At 38.1% G+C, this 15,147-nt stretch overlaps 1 protein-coding gene across 3 annotated transcripts in view; it reads right to left on the reverse strand.

The window, feature by feature from the left end:
• BABAM2 (BRISC and BRCA1 A complex member 2) overlaps nt 1–15,147 on the reverse strand; it is a 161,941-nt gene that overhangs the window by 12,519 nt on the left and 134,275 nt on the right. For 2 of the 3 annotated variants that reach the window (XM_069009799.1, XM_069009798.1), the window contains exon 11: nt 6,289–6,442. In XM_069009799.1, the coding sequence (XP_068865900.1) occupies nt 6,289–6,442 (154 nt within the window). Of the gene's footprint in view, nt 1–6,288; nt 6,443–12,892; nt 14,119–15,147 lie in introns of those variants that run through there. The other variant, XM_069009800.1, reaches the window with a different exon arrangement.

The following is a 15,147-nucleotide window of genomic DNA, read 5'->3' on the forward strand; positions in this document are numbered from 1 at the left end:
TAATTGCCTAACAGATTTTATTTCTATGCACTTCCTATAGCACCTATACTCCTCATCTTTAAATAGTTGTTTTTCTTTCCTGCAGTCAAAGCTTTAATGAGAAGTGACCAGAAACAAATACCCAGGCCCTTCTGTCTTGGCTGAAATCCACATAATGCATGACAGCACTGAAGATCCCTGGCAGGCACCTGTCAGAAACTAACATACCATAACTTAAGAGTCAGACTTAATTATCCAGGGAGACATTTAAAGAAAACTACATGAAAAATATGACTCCAGAAGTGTGACTATCATGTGTATGTACTGTATTCTGCAGTGTATGCAGAGGAACTATGTAAAAATATTGTCTTGGGAAAATGCTAATTAAAAGTCCTATCTACTTCACCTATTATAGCTTAAAATTAAAATAATTTCGTTATGAAGTTTTGCTGCTAAATCAACTGCAGAACACACTACAAGCATAAGTGCAATCAGTATTTTAACAAATGTAGCTTTTTCCATTTTCCTTTCTACTGTTCCCACATAATTCTGATCAGCTGACACTCCCACAGTTTTGATTTAATGGTCTATAAAATCAAATTAACTTCTTCATAAGCTTCACCCGTCTGGGTCGCCACATCTCTGCTTGTTATGGCTGTCACAGTGTATTGGCCCTTTCCTGTTCTGAAGAGTGGCCCACCAGCGGCAACAAAGTGTCAGCTACACTCGATTTCAGGCAAGGTAATCACTTCTGTTCAGTTTCTGATGCAAAACTATCAAAAATCAGAGTTAAATGAGCGACCCAGCTCACCACCTCAGCCTTTAGTTGTACCTATCCTGGTGTTCTTCTCCACAAAGAATCCTCTGAGCCTTGCAAATGTTTGAACACATGCACACACACCTAGGGAAGAACGATGCTCCTGGCTTTTATGCTTCTGGTTCCTTACTCTCATTTTTATGAAATTCCTTTTAAGTTTAAGGTAACACACAACAAAGACTGTCATGAAAAAAGCTTTGTGAGGTGAGTATATGTAATGCAAATAAGTTAGTTTTTGGAAAACTGCTCTTTAAAGATGACTAATGTCATAATGTGTTTTCATTAACATGAAAATCACATAATACACGCAAATACAATTTCATACTTTTACAAATAAGCAAAAAAAACCCTTAAATACAACCCAAAGAATAAAAAAATATTTATTACCTTAATTACACCTATCAAGAAGAGAAGATTTTAAAAAGGGTGCAATATTTACATGGAAATTTTATAGTGAGACTCATGGTAGCATAGCTGGAACTCAAAAGTTTCATTAAAATTGTGAAACTTGTTATTTTAAAAGAATTTGAAATATAGTAATAGATATTCTGCCTAAAATGTGAAAGAAATCTGAATAATAATAATAAAAAAATGGACAAGTTGAAACTGGTTAATGTCAAAATAACAAAAAAAAATCATTAGGGTACTCAAAATTTACTGAATACAACAGCAAGTCTTTGACATACTACAACTGATGTCTAAACAGCAACACAACAACTATCCCTTTTTCTTTTCAAATATCCTTTTATTAGACTACGAAATGCAATTTTTAAACTTGTAAATGTAATAATGGAATCACAGAACTGTTAAGGTTGGAAAAGACCACCAAGTTCATCGAGTCCAACCATTAACCCATCATTGCCAAGCCCACCACTAAACCATGTCCCTAAGTGCCACATCCACACACCTTTGAAACACCTCCAGGGGTGGTGACTTCACTACTTCCCTGGGCAGCCTGGCTTGACAACCCTTTTGGGGAAGACATTTTTCTTAATATCCAAACTAAACCTCCCCTGGCGCAACTTGAGGCCATTTCCTCTTTTCCTATCACTTGTCATCTGGGAGAAGAGGCCGACCCCCACCTGGCTACAGCCTCCTTTCAGATGCTTGTAGAGAGTGATAAGGTGCCCCCTGAGCCTCCTTTTCTCCAGACTGAACACCCCCAGCTCCCTCAGTTGCACCTCACAGCACTTGTGCTCCAGACCCTTCCCCAGCTCCGTTGCCCTTCTCTGGACATGCTCCAGCATCTCAGGGTCTTTCTTGTAGTGGAGGGCTCAATTATTCACACGATACACATCATCTAACTTGATGATACTCAAGGAAAAGGTATTGCTGAGGCTGAAAATGCTATGGCCCAGTTCACCAGCCTGACACTTCCTAACATGGCACACTTTTGCTGAGCACAAACTGAAGCTGCAGCCATGCTGGGGATACATACGTGGCTTGCACAAGATGTGCCTGCATATAATCTGAAGATGCACTTGACCTCACAGCAGAGCAACAGCCAATATACAGTTGAGAGTACTTGAGCCCTTTTAAGCTTTCACCCTCTGAATGCCCTAAGGGATATATAAAATTCATACCACATTCAGCAAACACCGATGAATGCTCAGGGATAACAATCTTATTCAGAAACCCGTTTTATCAGCCAGTTTGGAAAAAAAGGGAATATGAACCCTTGGAAAAACTTCTTATTGTGATACCAGTTTTCCATGCTCCTGCTATTTTTAATGATGAGTAGGTGGATTTATGTAGGATAAAACAGTAAACTGAGTTTTAACTTGGTCTCCCCTGAAGTATAACCTAAGTCTACAGAGCAGCACTGGGTCGGACAGAAATTGGGCCAGAGTACATCTAAGAACTGAATTTAATTCGTATAAACAAACAAGCTTTATTTACAGTATTCCTTCATAAAATCCCAGGCTTCAAGTCTGCATGTTCTTTAAAGACTCCATTTATGTACACTTGAATGCCTTTTTAAGCAAGAAGACAAGAAAGCTTTCCCATGGAAACTGCACAGAGATGTTTTACTTCACACGTACACCACAAACAAGGCTGCTAACTTTCCATAATTTACTGTATTTTCTTAGGCTTGCCATTGTATTTTAGGACCAAATCTTTTGGAGAAGCTGCTTACGCAGGAGGCCACAGACATAAAAATAAATGACCTAAAAGAGGCAAAGCCTGAGATACCAACTGAGAGGAAATGGCATCTCAGCAGCTTGTAAGGAAATTTTAATGTTTTTGGTTTCCCTGTTTCTAGCTGGAGGAACAGGTTAAAATTTTGTGTTAGCTGAGAAACAAGCAATCTGGAGGCAATTGAAATCACATTATTAAATCAGGATTCGATTCATCCTTCAGAATTAAATAAAGCCAGAGGGCAATCCCTGGGCTAAGACAATAGCAAGCTTCAGTTACCAGATGCTATCTCTCAGTGAAGAATCTAAGTTAGTGGGCTGCAAAGGAGCCCAGTGATTTTAAAATCTGCCTAAGAGGACACAGAAAAAGAGAGTTTGACTTCATGGACTTTATCAAGACAGATATAAATTGGTCCAATTACTTCAGCAAGAACATGAACAGTTTTTCTCTCTGAATAAAAAAGATCCAGCTAAACTGATACCCTGATATGGGAATTTGCCTTTTAGATTTAGTGATATGTCACTAGGTGTGAATGCATGCAATCTACTTTTATATGTATGCATTTTAGGGGACTAATTTTGCTCCTACCTATAGTTACTCCTGATTATCTCAAGGCTACAGCAAAGGGTTAAGTCCTAACCTCAAAAGAGATGCCTATTTCTGCTGGGGGCCACAGAGATAAGCAAGGATACCAAGACTTTCAAGTTTGGTCCCTGCACTGAAGGAACTGGATGGGCTCACCTGTTTGGGAAAAAAACCCCAACAACCCACAGCAAAACAACCTTGGAAGAAGGCTGGGCAGAGAATCAAAGTCCCTTTGGAATGAACTTATGACAGCTCTGCCCATGAATAAGCAGGCTGTGTTGAGTTGCTGAAAACAGAGGCAGGGCTTACCAAAATTGAGGATGAAGAAATCTGTGACTGATGCCATTTCAAACTCGATGATTCTTCTACAGTTAGTGCAAGAGCAAGCAAAAGCTGTTTTTGACTGTGTTTTTAGCCCCAGAGAGGAAGATAGTGTACATTGGTCCCTGAAGTTTGAGAAGAAGGGTGAAGAATTTGGTCAGGTACTGGAACACCAAGCGGGAGATCTTGTGGCCCTAGAGCAATGGCCAGGAAGATAAATAGAGATGTTTTGTCTCAAAGAATGCTAAGCACTTGGAAGACCATTTTGTTAAGAGGGAAAAAGACTGTATATAAGCAAAACCTAATTGACAGTATTTAGGAACACAAACAAGTTGTCTCTGATTTAAGAAGGGCTAATTTACTTCAGCAAAGCAGAATGACATTGTTTCTCAAGAGTAAATAATGTATTCTTTTTTCTGTTTTTATTTGGGAAGTTTTCATGTCGTGTTTGAACTAAAACATTTCATGAGAATGCTTTCCTATATATCAACATATATTCCCAGATAGTTGGTCCATAACATGTCTGTGGTAAAAATAAAATAGAATAAGAAGTTATTTGGTTGTGTTGAAATACACTAACCTATTCTGAGAAGCCCCAGCAAATATTTTAAACGCTGTTTACATAAGATGCTCAATTGTGTTAAAAATCTTTCTTAAAATACGCTCACACGTATCATAACATCATCCTTGTCTTGATACAGATTTATTTATGGTACCTACTCAAGAATCACTAGCTGTTCCTGCAAGCCAAGCGCTTTTAAGTGGAGCAGCTTCTCTGTCTCTTTGCAGCTCAATGATTGCTATTTCAGACATCTCAGCACACTGTCTTCCCCCGCTTCTCATCATCCTTCTCATATTACGTATCCAGTGTAAAACTCAAATGAACAGGCTCAAACGTAAGAGTGAATAACCTCACCAGAAGTACATGTGATAGTAAGTGTACACATTTAGTGCTTTTTATGAGAACTGTTGTAATACTTCTAAATTTCAAGTGCAGGGCAGAGAAGTCCATTTGTATACACCCACTCATAAGTGAATGCACTTAGCAGACAGCACATAGGTACTTGTAAGCTTTCAGCTACAAAAGAAATGCATTTTGTAGTATGGTCATAAAAAAAGCCACAGTTATTGTTTCTTCTTCTTCTTCTTCTTTTTTTTTTTTTTTTTAATAAACAAAATACTCATAATATCCTGCTAGAGAAAAGAAGAAAGTACACACACACACAAAATCATCAAGAAATGATGCTCCTATAAACAGTATGGTGCCAAAACCAAATACTAGCAAAAAAATTTTTATTACAATGCATCAAAATCCCAAATCAAATGTTACTTGATGTTGTCCATAGAATTTAAATTAGTATGAAAATCTACAAATGCATCAGTCAATTGTTGTTTGCTTCCATCATTTCCAAATTACAGTCTCTGACCATGCCACTCATTTGATTTACTCAGCCTGAACTATTTTTGTTTCGACTCTTCTTTATGCATATTTGCTGATTTAATTTAATCTTCTGACTGTCATTCAAAACGTTCATCCCAATACGCCTTTTGATCTATGCAGTTTGATGCTTTTACATGCTGAACAACTCATTATCAGCCTGCTTAAATCTCTCACTGTTCTAACATTTTTACGCTTTGCAAAATCAAAATTCTGTAGCAAGGCTGCTTCCCATGTTTTCCCATTCAGGTAAAATCTGTTCTGCTTCATGAGAAGACAGGGACAATATCTAGTTTTGGGGACACCACTGTCTATGGTAGCTTGCCCTTGCAACAGAACCTTTCTGTGAGGCTGCCCTGTCATCATTAACTAAAGGGGTACACAGATTGAAGTGGTCTCTCCTTGGCCCAAAACAAAGGCTTGCAGAAAAAATGCAGAGGAAGGAGACAGAGATTCTCTGTTTCCATCCAACAAAAAAGCAATAAAGCAAGAGATATTCAGATTTTTAGATAACTTTCTCAAGATCTGATAGGACTGCCTCCTATGCTGGAATGGTGGTTTGCTCTACCTCCTCCTGTTCTTCCATGTCTTTTCATTACAGCCTAATTCCAGATCTTTCAGGTTTTTCTTCCTTGCTCTCTCCAGCTCACATGCTTCCCTTCAGGGTCCCCTCAACACCCACACAACCCCAGGGAGTTACCTTAACTGACTGCTACCATGCAGGTTACTCCTGCTGGGGGCTATCTCGTCTACTTAGACTGGAAGTTCTCTGGAGTAGAGACTGTCACCACTCCGTGCCATACAAAGCCCAGCAGGAAGAGCCTTCTTTTGTTCAGTCCTCTGGCACTAATATAATAAGCATGAGTATCTGTCTACACTCACCTACAGGAACACCAGGACTCGGAGCTTTTGTAACACTGAAAATGTACAGTTATATCCATGGAATTTCTACCCACCAAGGACCATGAAACAAATGGAATGCTTAGTAGGAAACAGCAATCTGACTTACTTTGCTCTCTTGGCCATTTCATTGCCATCCCATCGGGGGCTGTATGGGTAATTCTTCTGGGCCTGGGAGTACAGCTGGCCACTGTTAGTGAAGTGGTAGACGGACTGAAATGTTAGGGTCGGCTGGTCTCGAGGAAAGTACAGGGGAAGGTCAACTGCAATTCAAGAAGAAAAAAAGGTCATTAAAAAATACACCAGGGTATTTTTTCCTTTTTTCTTATTGGGAATATATCAGACCATTCTATTGGTTTAAAGGTGTCAGAAAAGGAGAAACTCATGGTTAGTTCTAAAACATCCTTCTGCATTTCTTATAAGTAATGATTCCAACCTATTGGCTGTATGGGACACTTTGCTTTACCAAAACACTTTCGTAAAGTACATGATTTTAAAAAAGTTTAGCTTGTGCATTGCTATGCTAATCATAAAATTTCCACCAGGATTATTTAGTTATTAAAAAAAATTACTTTTATAGTGAAATCTCCCCTTTCAAAAATTCACAAAATACATTGTTATGCTTTCCATTAGAAAACCAAATTTATCTTTATCTGCTTTAACCAATATATTTTAGTGTCCCCATGGACATCAAAAGCATTATCTTTCTCATTCTACAGCTGTCTGTGTCCTAAAGTGGTCAAATGATTTGATATAGAATGTAGAAAGATTCAGTCATATGAGCTGGAAAAGATTTCAACTTGCTGTCATCTGCTAGACAAGAAAACACCCACAAAACCAAAAACACACTGCAAAGTCATTAATACCCAAAATATCTCACTAAAAATAAAAATCAGAACCTCTTAGTTCCTTTGCTTATCACTGTCTCATGATCAGCTAGGTCTGGTGGAACAATAAAATAGTCTACAACAGTTAGAAACTGTGTATTTTTTTATGGTTAGAACCAGTTTTTAACTTTTTCATTGGTAGTTTGTATTTTCTTTGTCTACTTTTTATTTCAGGAGGCTTGAGAAATATGTAGTTAAACTGAGTTATGACAAGACTTGAATTACTAATATTAAATGTCTAATCTAATTAACAGAAGAATGTGTATTTCTTTTAAAGGTGTAGGCTTCATTTATAAAGCACTTCATTTATAAAGCAACTTTACTTTTTGTTATCCTCCAAATCACATTTTTTAAATTCTGTACAGTGAAAGAACACTGCAGTGGAATTGTATTTTAAATACTTCCAGAGATTCCAGCACTTCCTATGAAATCCCTCCTCACAGACTGAGGTATCAGTGTAAGGCAGGTTTTATTTTCCAGATTCCATGCTATCATCCTGCTAGTTCCTTCATCTTTCAGTTTATCTAATCACATCTAAATACTCAGATGCACATCAGCCACACCGTATCTCTCTTTTCCCTACACTACCCTCCAAGCTCTAGGAGTAAAAGCGTTTGTAGCCACGAAGCACACTAAATTAAATGTGCTATTCCAGCCATAGTCCCAAAACACAACAAATCCTCCCGTGGAGGACAGCGCTTGCTCAGTTCCTGACCCAGGGTCTGAGCCACACGTGACAGGTCCCAGAGTCCGGGTGACTCAGCCCACACAGCAGCTTCCAGCAGATATTTAAGTGCTAATGACATGGGCAGAGTTCTGCTAATTTGAGGGCAGATCACTGCTTTAACAAAGGTTAGATTCAAAGATAGCTCTGTCGAATTCCTCTTTATAATGTGATTACTGAATAACAACCCTGAAAATCATTGGTGTAACGTGGCCATTTATCAGCAAGCAAGCTGTCTCCTCCCCTCGCAAATGGTGTGTGTGCCTTGGCCTCTGGAGGACTCTACCATGGAAAAGAGTAAAGAAACAAGGAGACTGATTCTCTATTTAAATATTATAAATATACTACTTCAGCTCTGAGTGTTTATACTGCTTCTCTAGTGCATCTTTTGCCTTCTTAAGTACCAACTCCTTAAGAGAAACCAAGTCTGTATACTTTTGTATTTTATCACCATGTGAGAGGAATAACAAACTTCAGCAAAGCATTCAAGTAATAGTTTGAGCCTTCTACTTAACTTTTTAGTTGAGAATTTCTAACTTCCATTAACTTTCCCTTCAGAACTGCCATCTACATAACACAGGCAAGCAGCAACACTTTTTTCCATTACCTAAAACTAAAGGCGGGCTCTTAAGACAAAGTATCTAGCACTAGAAGCGCTGCTTAAAATGGATAATTAAGGCAGTGCTCTCATTACAGTGACACCTGTATTTGTTATGAGAAGGTACCACCAAGATATCTTCTATTAACCAAAACCTGTATAGGAATTTTCAGAAATTACTTACATTATAAACTGATCACATAAATCAGATAATCAAACTAGATTCAAAATTGTGCATCCTACATCTGGACAACAGCAGTATTATCCTGAACTGCAAATACAGTTTTGAAAATTTAAACTGCCTTTGCTTTATAACACTACCCTTCACCTGAAATCGCCAAACTTCCAGTTTTCTAACCCAACTGTTTCCTTAATACAAGGTGTGGATGTGTCCAGACCAAGTAAAAAAACCTGTCCCTAATTCTGGAACACAACCACACCTAAAAGACCAGTAAACAGGAAATAGCCTTGAGTTTAAAGTGTTATACATATCTCAAGGTAGCCAGCTATTATTTCAGCAGTAGAAAAGGAAGGCAAGAACTTGCTTCCGTCCCAGTGGATGCCCGTCCATTGACACTGTTAGTGCACAGAATGAAAAAAATAAGCAAATACCAATGGTAATTAATGCTGGCAAGGTGTGTTGGACATGAAAGGTCAAATTCTGCCCATAGTCACACACAGTCTGCTAAAGAAAATTTTTCTTTTTACCTGGTCATATGTAGGCAGTCTGACTCTCAATCTGCACATAAATATAAAATCAGATCTGCCTTCATGCAATATCTAAGGTGACAAAGGTGTTACTGTAATTACATGCAAGACAACATTTACACTTTGCCATGAAAACTGCATCACAGTTAAGAACAACACATCAGTTTTGTAAATTAACACCTGAACTAGGCAAACTGTAAAAGCCTGTGTTGGTTTGGCATGCTAGTTACCTAAGAACTACAAAAACCTATTCATGTTGAATACAAGTACTATTTCCAAATAACAGCTGACTCATAAAGTACCCTGGTGATATGTCTGCAGAAAATAAGCAGATGACTCATGTCTGTAAATTCCTGAAAGTACCAATAGACCCCTTGCTTAGTCATCTTTTGCTTGGATGCTGGGTTCACGAGCTCTGTAAACTATAATGAGAGATGTAGCTCTTAGTAGGACTCTCTCTCCCTTTTTTCCTCTCTTCTAAACAGTGCAAATTATCTCCCTAAAAATAACTTCATCTGCGTAAGTGAGTCACTTCAACTAGCAAGCTTATACAAGTCATGCAGTTAAGCAGTAATATTTGGTTATGAAGGTAAAAATGCTGCTGTCAAACTCAAGATTTAAAATGAAAATTATGTCAGAGGAAGTCCCATTTACCCCTTCTCTCGCAGAAATAGAAACATTTCCTTTGGAAAATTTAAACAATTAGCTCATTCAGGAAAGTAAAGCTTTCTAATTTAGTTCCATGCTCGAAGTAATTTAAATCTTAGGATTTCTTACTTTGGCTCTCCTAAGCATCACACTGTTAATGTAAGAGGAACTCAAAGAAGCAGACTGGAGAAAGAAGCCAGTAAAACACTGCTTTCTCCTACATTGCAATTTACAGATCATTTTTTAAAAGTCAATTTTTAGACAGCCATATTGTGGGGAAAATCATGTCTTTATGCAAGCTCTACATGAGCAGAACTTGGAGGGCTGTTTATGGGTAATTAAGCATTGAGTAAATTCTTCACTGATTGAACCCTAATTTTCCCACACAGTTCATAAGAAAGCAAAAGAAAAAGGACTTGCTTGTTGAGAATGAGTCATGTTGTAAAGAAACTTAATTACAGTTTATAAATAGTTGAAGTTGCTCTCTTTTTGAAATGTAAGAAACTATCTAGAAGTAACACAGAAATTTGCTTCTCTTGACTTAGTATTTAATGCGTACACATATTCAAAACATAGTTATCTTAAAGCCAAAATCTTGGTTTATTAATAAATTACAAACTGTGCAAAGTATCTGTAAGGTTGAATTGTCCATATTCTTAAAAAAACAGCAATCTGAGGCCTGGAAAAGGTTACCTAGTTTGTTAAGCTTACATGAACAACTACAGAGTTGATTTTGACTATCTTATTAACTTCAAAATAGTATCTTTAGCATCTAATTTTACAACTCGTTCAACAGGATATGAAATGCGGAAGGAATGTCTCAGAAAAAGCATGTACCAGTGCTGCTACAGGTTTTCTGAAGGAAAAGTGCTCACAAGAAAAGGGCAGGTTTACCACAGTGCCCTCCTCTCCACCTTTAAGCACTGGAGAAAAGAGATGGGAAAACAAAACCATGCTTGAAATGCATGCTGACCATTAATATATTTCAAAGCACTTATACAGTGTCACTCACAAATTTTTCCATATACTGTTCTCCTGTTCTAGGGAAAAGGTTTATTTATCCTTTGTATGGCACTGGATAAATCTAGACATTTGTTTTCACAAGAGCCAACCTTTACTCACTGAATTCATTGTTTTAATCCTTGGATGCTACTATACTGGTTATCTTACTAACCTTTGGGATGCTTGAATCTGCAGCAGTTTATTGCACCTGAAATTTGTTTTGCCCTTGTGAACACTGCATGATCTGGATATTTTATTGCTGATATTCCTACTTCGACAAGATTGCATGGCCTGCACAACCTTAATGAAATCCATACTTGCTTTATGGAGTGGCCTTCAAACAGAAGATAACACAGTATTGTTTCCAGTTCTGAACAGTCCTAGGCTACACAGAGATGGCCAAAGGAGATGCTGTTCTGGCTTCTCCCATCTGACAGACCCTCTCCATCTGCATTTATTTACTGCCCAACACTAAAGCCTTGCTCCAATTAAATGTGTTCATTTCTGCATGAGCTTTTCAATGTGATGATTCTAATCATCGTAAGAATGATGTTAGCTACATAAAATATTTTAAAAATGGTTTCACAGCACACTCATGAGCTTTAGGGATTCCAGAGCAGGAATGAAGGAGCAAAGAAAGAACAGTTGACCTGTCTACTGATGCTGAGTACCAGCCTGTGGGATGCAATTCTTCCAAGACTTAATAGCAGATAATACTTCATATAGCCAAACACAAGTCCTTCCAATCCTGACTGCCATAGTAGATACTTCAGAATCAATGATTACTGGACATGTGAGAAGTTTTGTTTAAATTATTTCACCAGAAAAACAAGAAGAATATGCCAAACTCAAATCTCCAGAGAACACTGAAGAATCTTAGCCTGATACTAGCCGTTCTCTTCCCAAAATTCCCTGACTCACGCCTTACTTATCATCCAGCTTTGGCAAGGGACTGCCTCTGCACTCAAGTACTTCTGATGAAGTAAGTAATGGAAACAGGAAACACATATTCCAGGCTCCAGAACTGCATTTCTGTCTCTTATTAGTACATATTCATCATCTTTCTGCTTGTTCTTTTTTTGGTCCACTGAATTTCACATTCTCTCTGCCTTACATGCAATTGAGCTCACACTGCTGGAAAAAACAGTGGATTTGAATGCACTACCTCAAACTGAAAAGTTCCTTGAACTCAGAGCTCTGCAGTTTTCATGTGTTGATATGGATGAGACCCATGTGAATTTACAGTGCAACTCAGTGGCAACACACACACCATATTATATAGTATCACTTACACATCTCCCAAGCCCTATTTTAAAGGAAACTTTCTACTAGATTTTCTGACATGACTTCTCCTATGAGAAAGCTGTTTCAGACAATCTGTCCAATGGGTGAAAAATCTTTACCTAACTTCAAGGGAAAAGAGCCATCTTCAGATTTTACATAAAAATTCCAGTGCAGAAGGCCTTTCAGGAGTCATATTGATCATGGTTCCTACAGAGAAACCTGAATAGATTCAGCCACAGGCATTTGGGGGACTGTAGTGTCCAGCACAAAGCTCCACAGGGCAGGATTTCAGGCTACTTTGCCTAGTGAATCTTTCCCTGACTCGTTTGTGCTGAAGACCTTTAGTCTACATTCTACTGGCAAAAAATGAAAGGGGAAACTTGGCTCAAAACACACAAAGAATTACTGAATGCCACAGCTATCCTGCTTTGGTGTGTGATGATTTATTCTTGCAAGAATGAGAGAGCAAAGATGACAAATAACATATCAATGGCATTAGTGTGGGACCTTAGGTTAACAGAGAGCAGTCACAGGAATTTGAATTTGTTAAATATTATTAGGGCTGACATCCCTTCTGGAGAAAAACAGGTTCTTCGCAGGAAGATGCTATTTTGAAATCAACATTTCAAGATTTCAAATCTGAAAGGAAAAGCTGTTTATGGAATTTTAGCTGAGACACTTATAGCACTTTGGGTGTGTTGGTAATCACAGCTGGTTTTGAAATAATTAGGTATGCCCTTGCTATGGGAAATATCCACCCCATCAGCAAAGTCAACACTTGTATAGTAAATGACTAAGATGACTTATGTACAAAATACTTCCAAATAAATACTATAGAAATACAAGTAAATATGCCCAAAAAAAGAAACAACCACTTTATTAACAGTACATACAATACTAAACAATAAAAGACAAAATGCTTCAGGCAAAATGGAAACCATGAATTGTGATGGATTAAACTATTCTGACACATTACAGAGTAGATTTGTTTAATTAGCTTTCTTTGTTTTGGTTTGTTAGTTGGTTTTGTCTGTTTGGGTTTCTTAAAATATAATGTAACCCATTTTTATTTGAGGAGGACTGAATGACATTTCTGTATCCACCTTATGGTTCTCCTTCCACTGATAGTGGGAACTATAATACAATCTAGGCACCAGTGGCAACTAGATTTATGATTACAATTGTTTTGATTTTCTTTCAACATAGGCATATTATATGGTTGTAAAAATATCCCATGTCTTTATTATAACCTGCAACTTTTTTTTTAAGTACTCCATCCTTCATACAAACCAGCATTTTTTAAAAATACGGAAAATAGTTTGAATGACTTAAGTTACAGTCATGTGCTGCAAACAGAGTATCTCATTATTTGTTTAGTTTTACAGAGGAACTAAATAACACATCAAATCAAGATACTCTTCAAGCAGTTACCAGCTATGTGGTCAAAGACGCTGCTAAAGAGATATAATCCAAAAACAGCTTTACAACATCTTCTTGCTTTCAAGTGTCATTGCCCACCCCACCTATGTCATACTCTTATTGGACTTCTACAGCAAGACTGGACTACCTCCTAAAAATATCCTGTGGAGTATCTCATAACTCTATATTGACCCCAAAAAAATGGCATAATGGCCTTACAGGTCTTTACCTTCTCTAATCCCTGTAATCATATTTATCTTAATTAAGAAAAAGGCTTCTTATTTTTACATCACCAGCTTCAGCTACTTACTTGTATTTTGTTTTATTTTTACTTCAGATTCTCAAAGATCTTCATTCCCTCCTCCTTCCGTTTTTATTTCCTTTTATTGTTTCTGCTGTTACAGTTTCTATAGTAACTTCTCTAAGTGCTGATGAGATCGATGTGACTAAAAGCTGTCTCTTCTCCATCTGAATTGTTTGAAGCTTGAAACTTAAATACGGTTGCAGTTGTTATGGGTGTAAAAGCAAGCCATGCCCTTTCTTGGCACAGGCTGGTGATCACTGCAAAAAATATTCCTCTGCTTTCTGAGCAGAGATACACTGCTAATTGCTGAGAAGTTTTACATTACTTTCCAACTGGACAGGAATACTTCCAAACCATGTTTTTACCTGAAAAGCAGAAGTGCAAAATCATTGTCTTCTCTCACCAACATTTTATTAAGACTATGAGGCTTGCAAGTAAGTTGTTTTTTCTGTTTTAAAAGCTGTCTGGGGTTTGAAAGGAAACTATTTAACTTCCTTCTCACCTGTGGTCAATGTGACATTATCCTGCAGGTCAAGAGGACCCTCTGCTCCCACACCTGCTATCCTGTTCTGTCAACCTTCGCTTCATGCAGGCTTACAGCTTTTAAATCCCAACCCGGTGTAATCCCGTCTGGCCCAACTAGCCAGCTAAGCCACTCCAGGTATTTTTAAGTGCAGTACAGGCCCATTGCATCTTTTCACTCCTAAACATCACAATTATCACTTTTACTCTTGAAGCCACCTTACACAGTTCTAAAAGCTTACCCTTCTATTACTTTTTAATGACCCACAGAACTACTTTGTGGAACATACTCTTTTATGACATGCTTTCTAGACCACCAGCCATTTTTGGTGCTCTTTTGTGAATGCACCATTTGAGGATGATGTAAAACAAACAGCAGGATCACACCCTTAAGCTTCAGGGAGCAGACTTATGGCTGTTCAGGGATCTTGCTCCTCCCATGGAAGAATCCTATGGGATAATGGTCCTGGTGAGAAGATGGGCCCATGATGACCTCCTCCAAGCTCAAGAACAGTCTATCCTAGTGAGTAGAAAGGCAAACAGTACCAGCAGGAGGCCTACATGCATGAGCAAAGAACTCCTGATAAAACTTAAACATAAAAAGGAATCACAGGAGATGTGGACACTCCCTGAGCATGCAGAGACAGGGCTGGGAATGTCACAGCTGACCTAGAATTGAATCTGGCAAGGGGAGTTAAGGACAACAAGATGGCTGCTACAGGAACAGCAAAAGGATGACTAGGGAAAAAGATGGGACTGCTGCTGAATGGGGTAGGGGGACTGCTGACAAAGGAGACAGAAAAGCAGCTTAAGCACTCTCCCCTCCTCCCATTTTGACATTTATGCATGTTTTTGACCAGTTCCATCTCTAA

This window comes from Aphelocoma coerulescens, chromosome 3 (assembly GCF_041296385.1).
Source record: "Aphelocoma coerulescens isolate FSJ_1873_10779 chromosome 3, UR_Acoe_1.0, whole genome shotgun sequence".
In the NCBI taxonomy this organism is placed as follows: domain Eukaryota; kingdom Metazoa; phylum Chordata; class Aves; order Passeriformes; family Corvidae; genus Aphelocoma; species Aphelocoma coerulescens.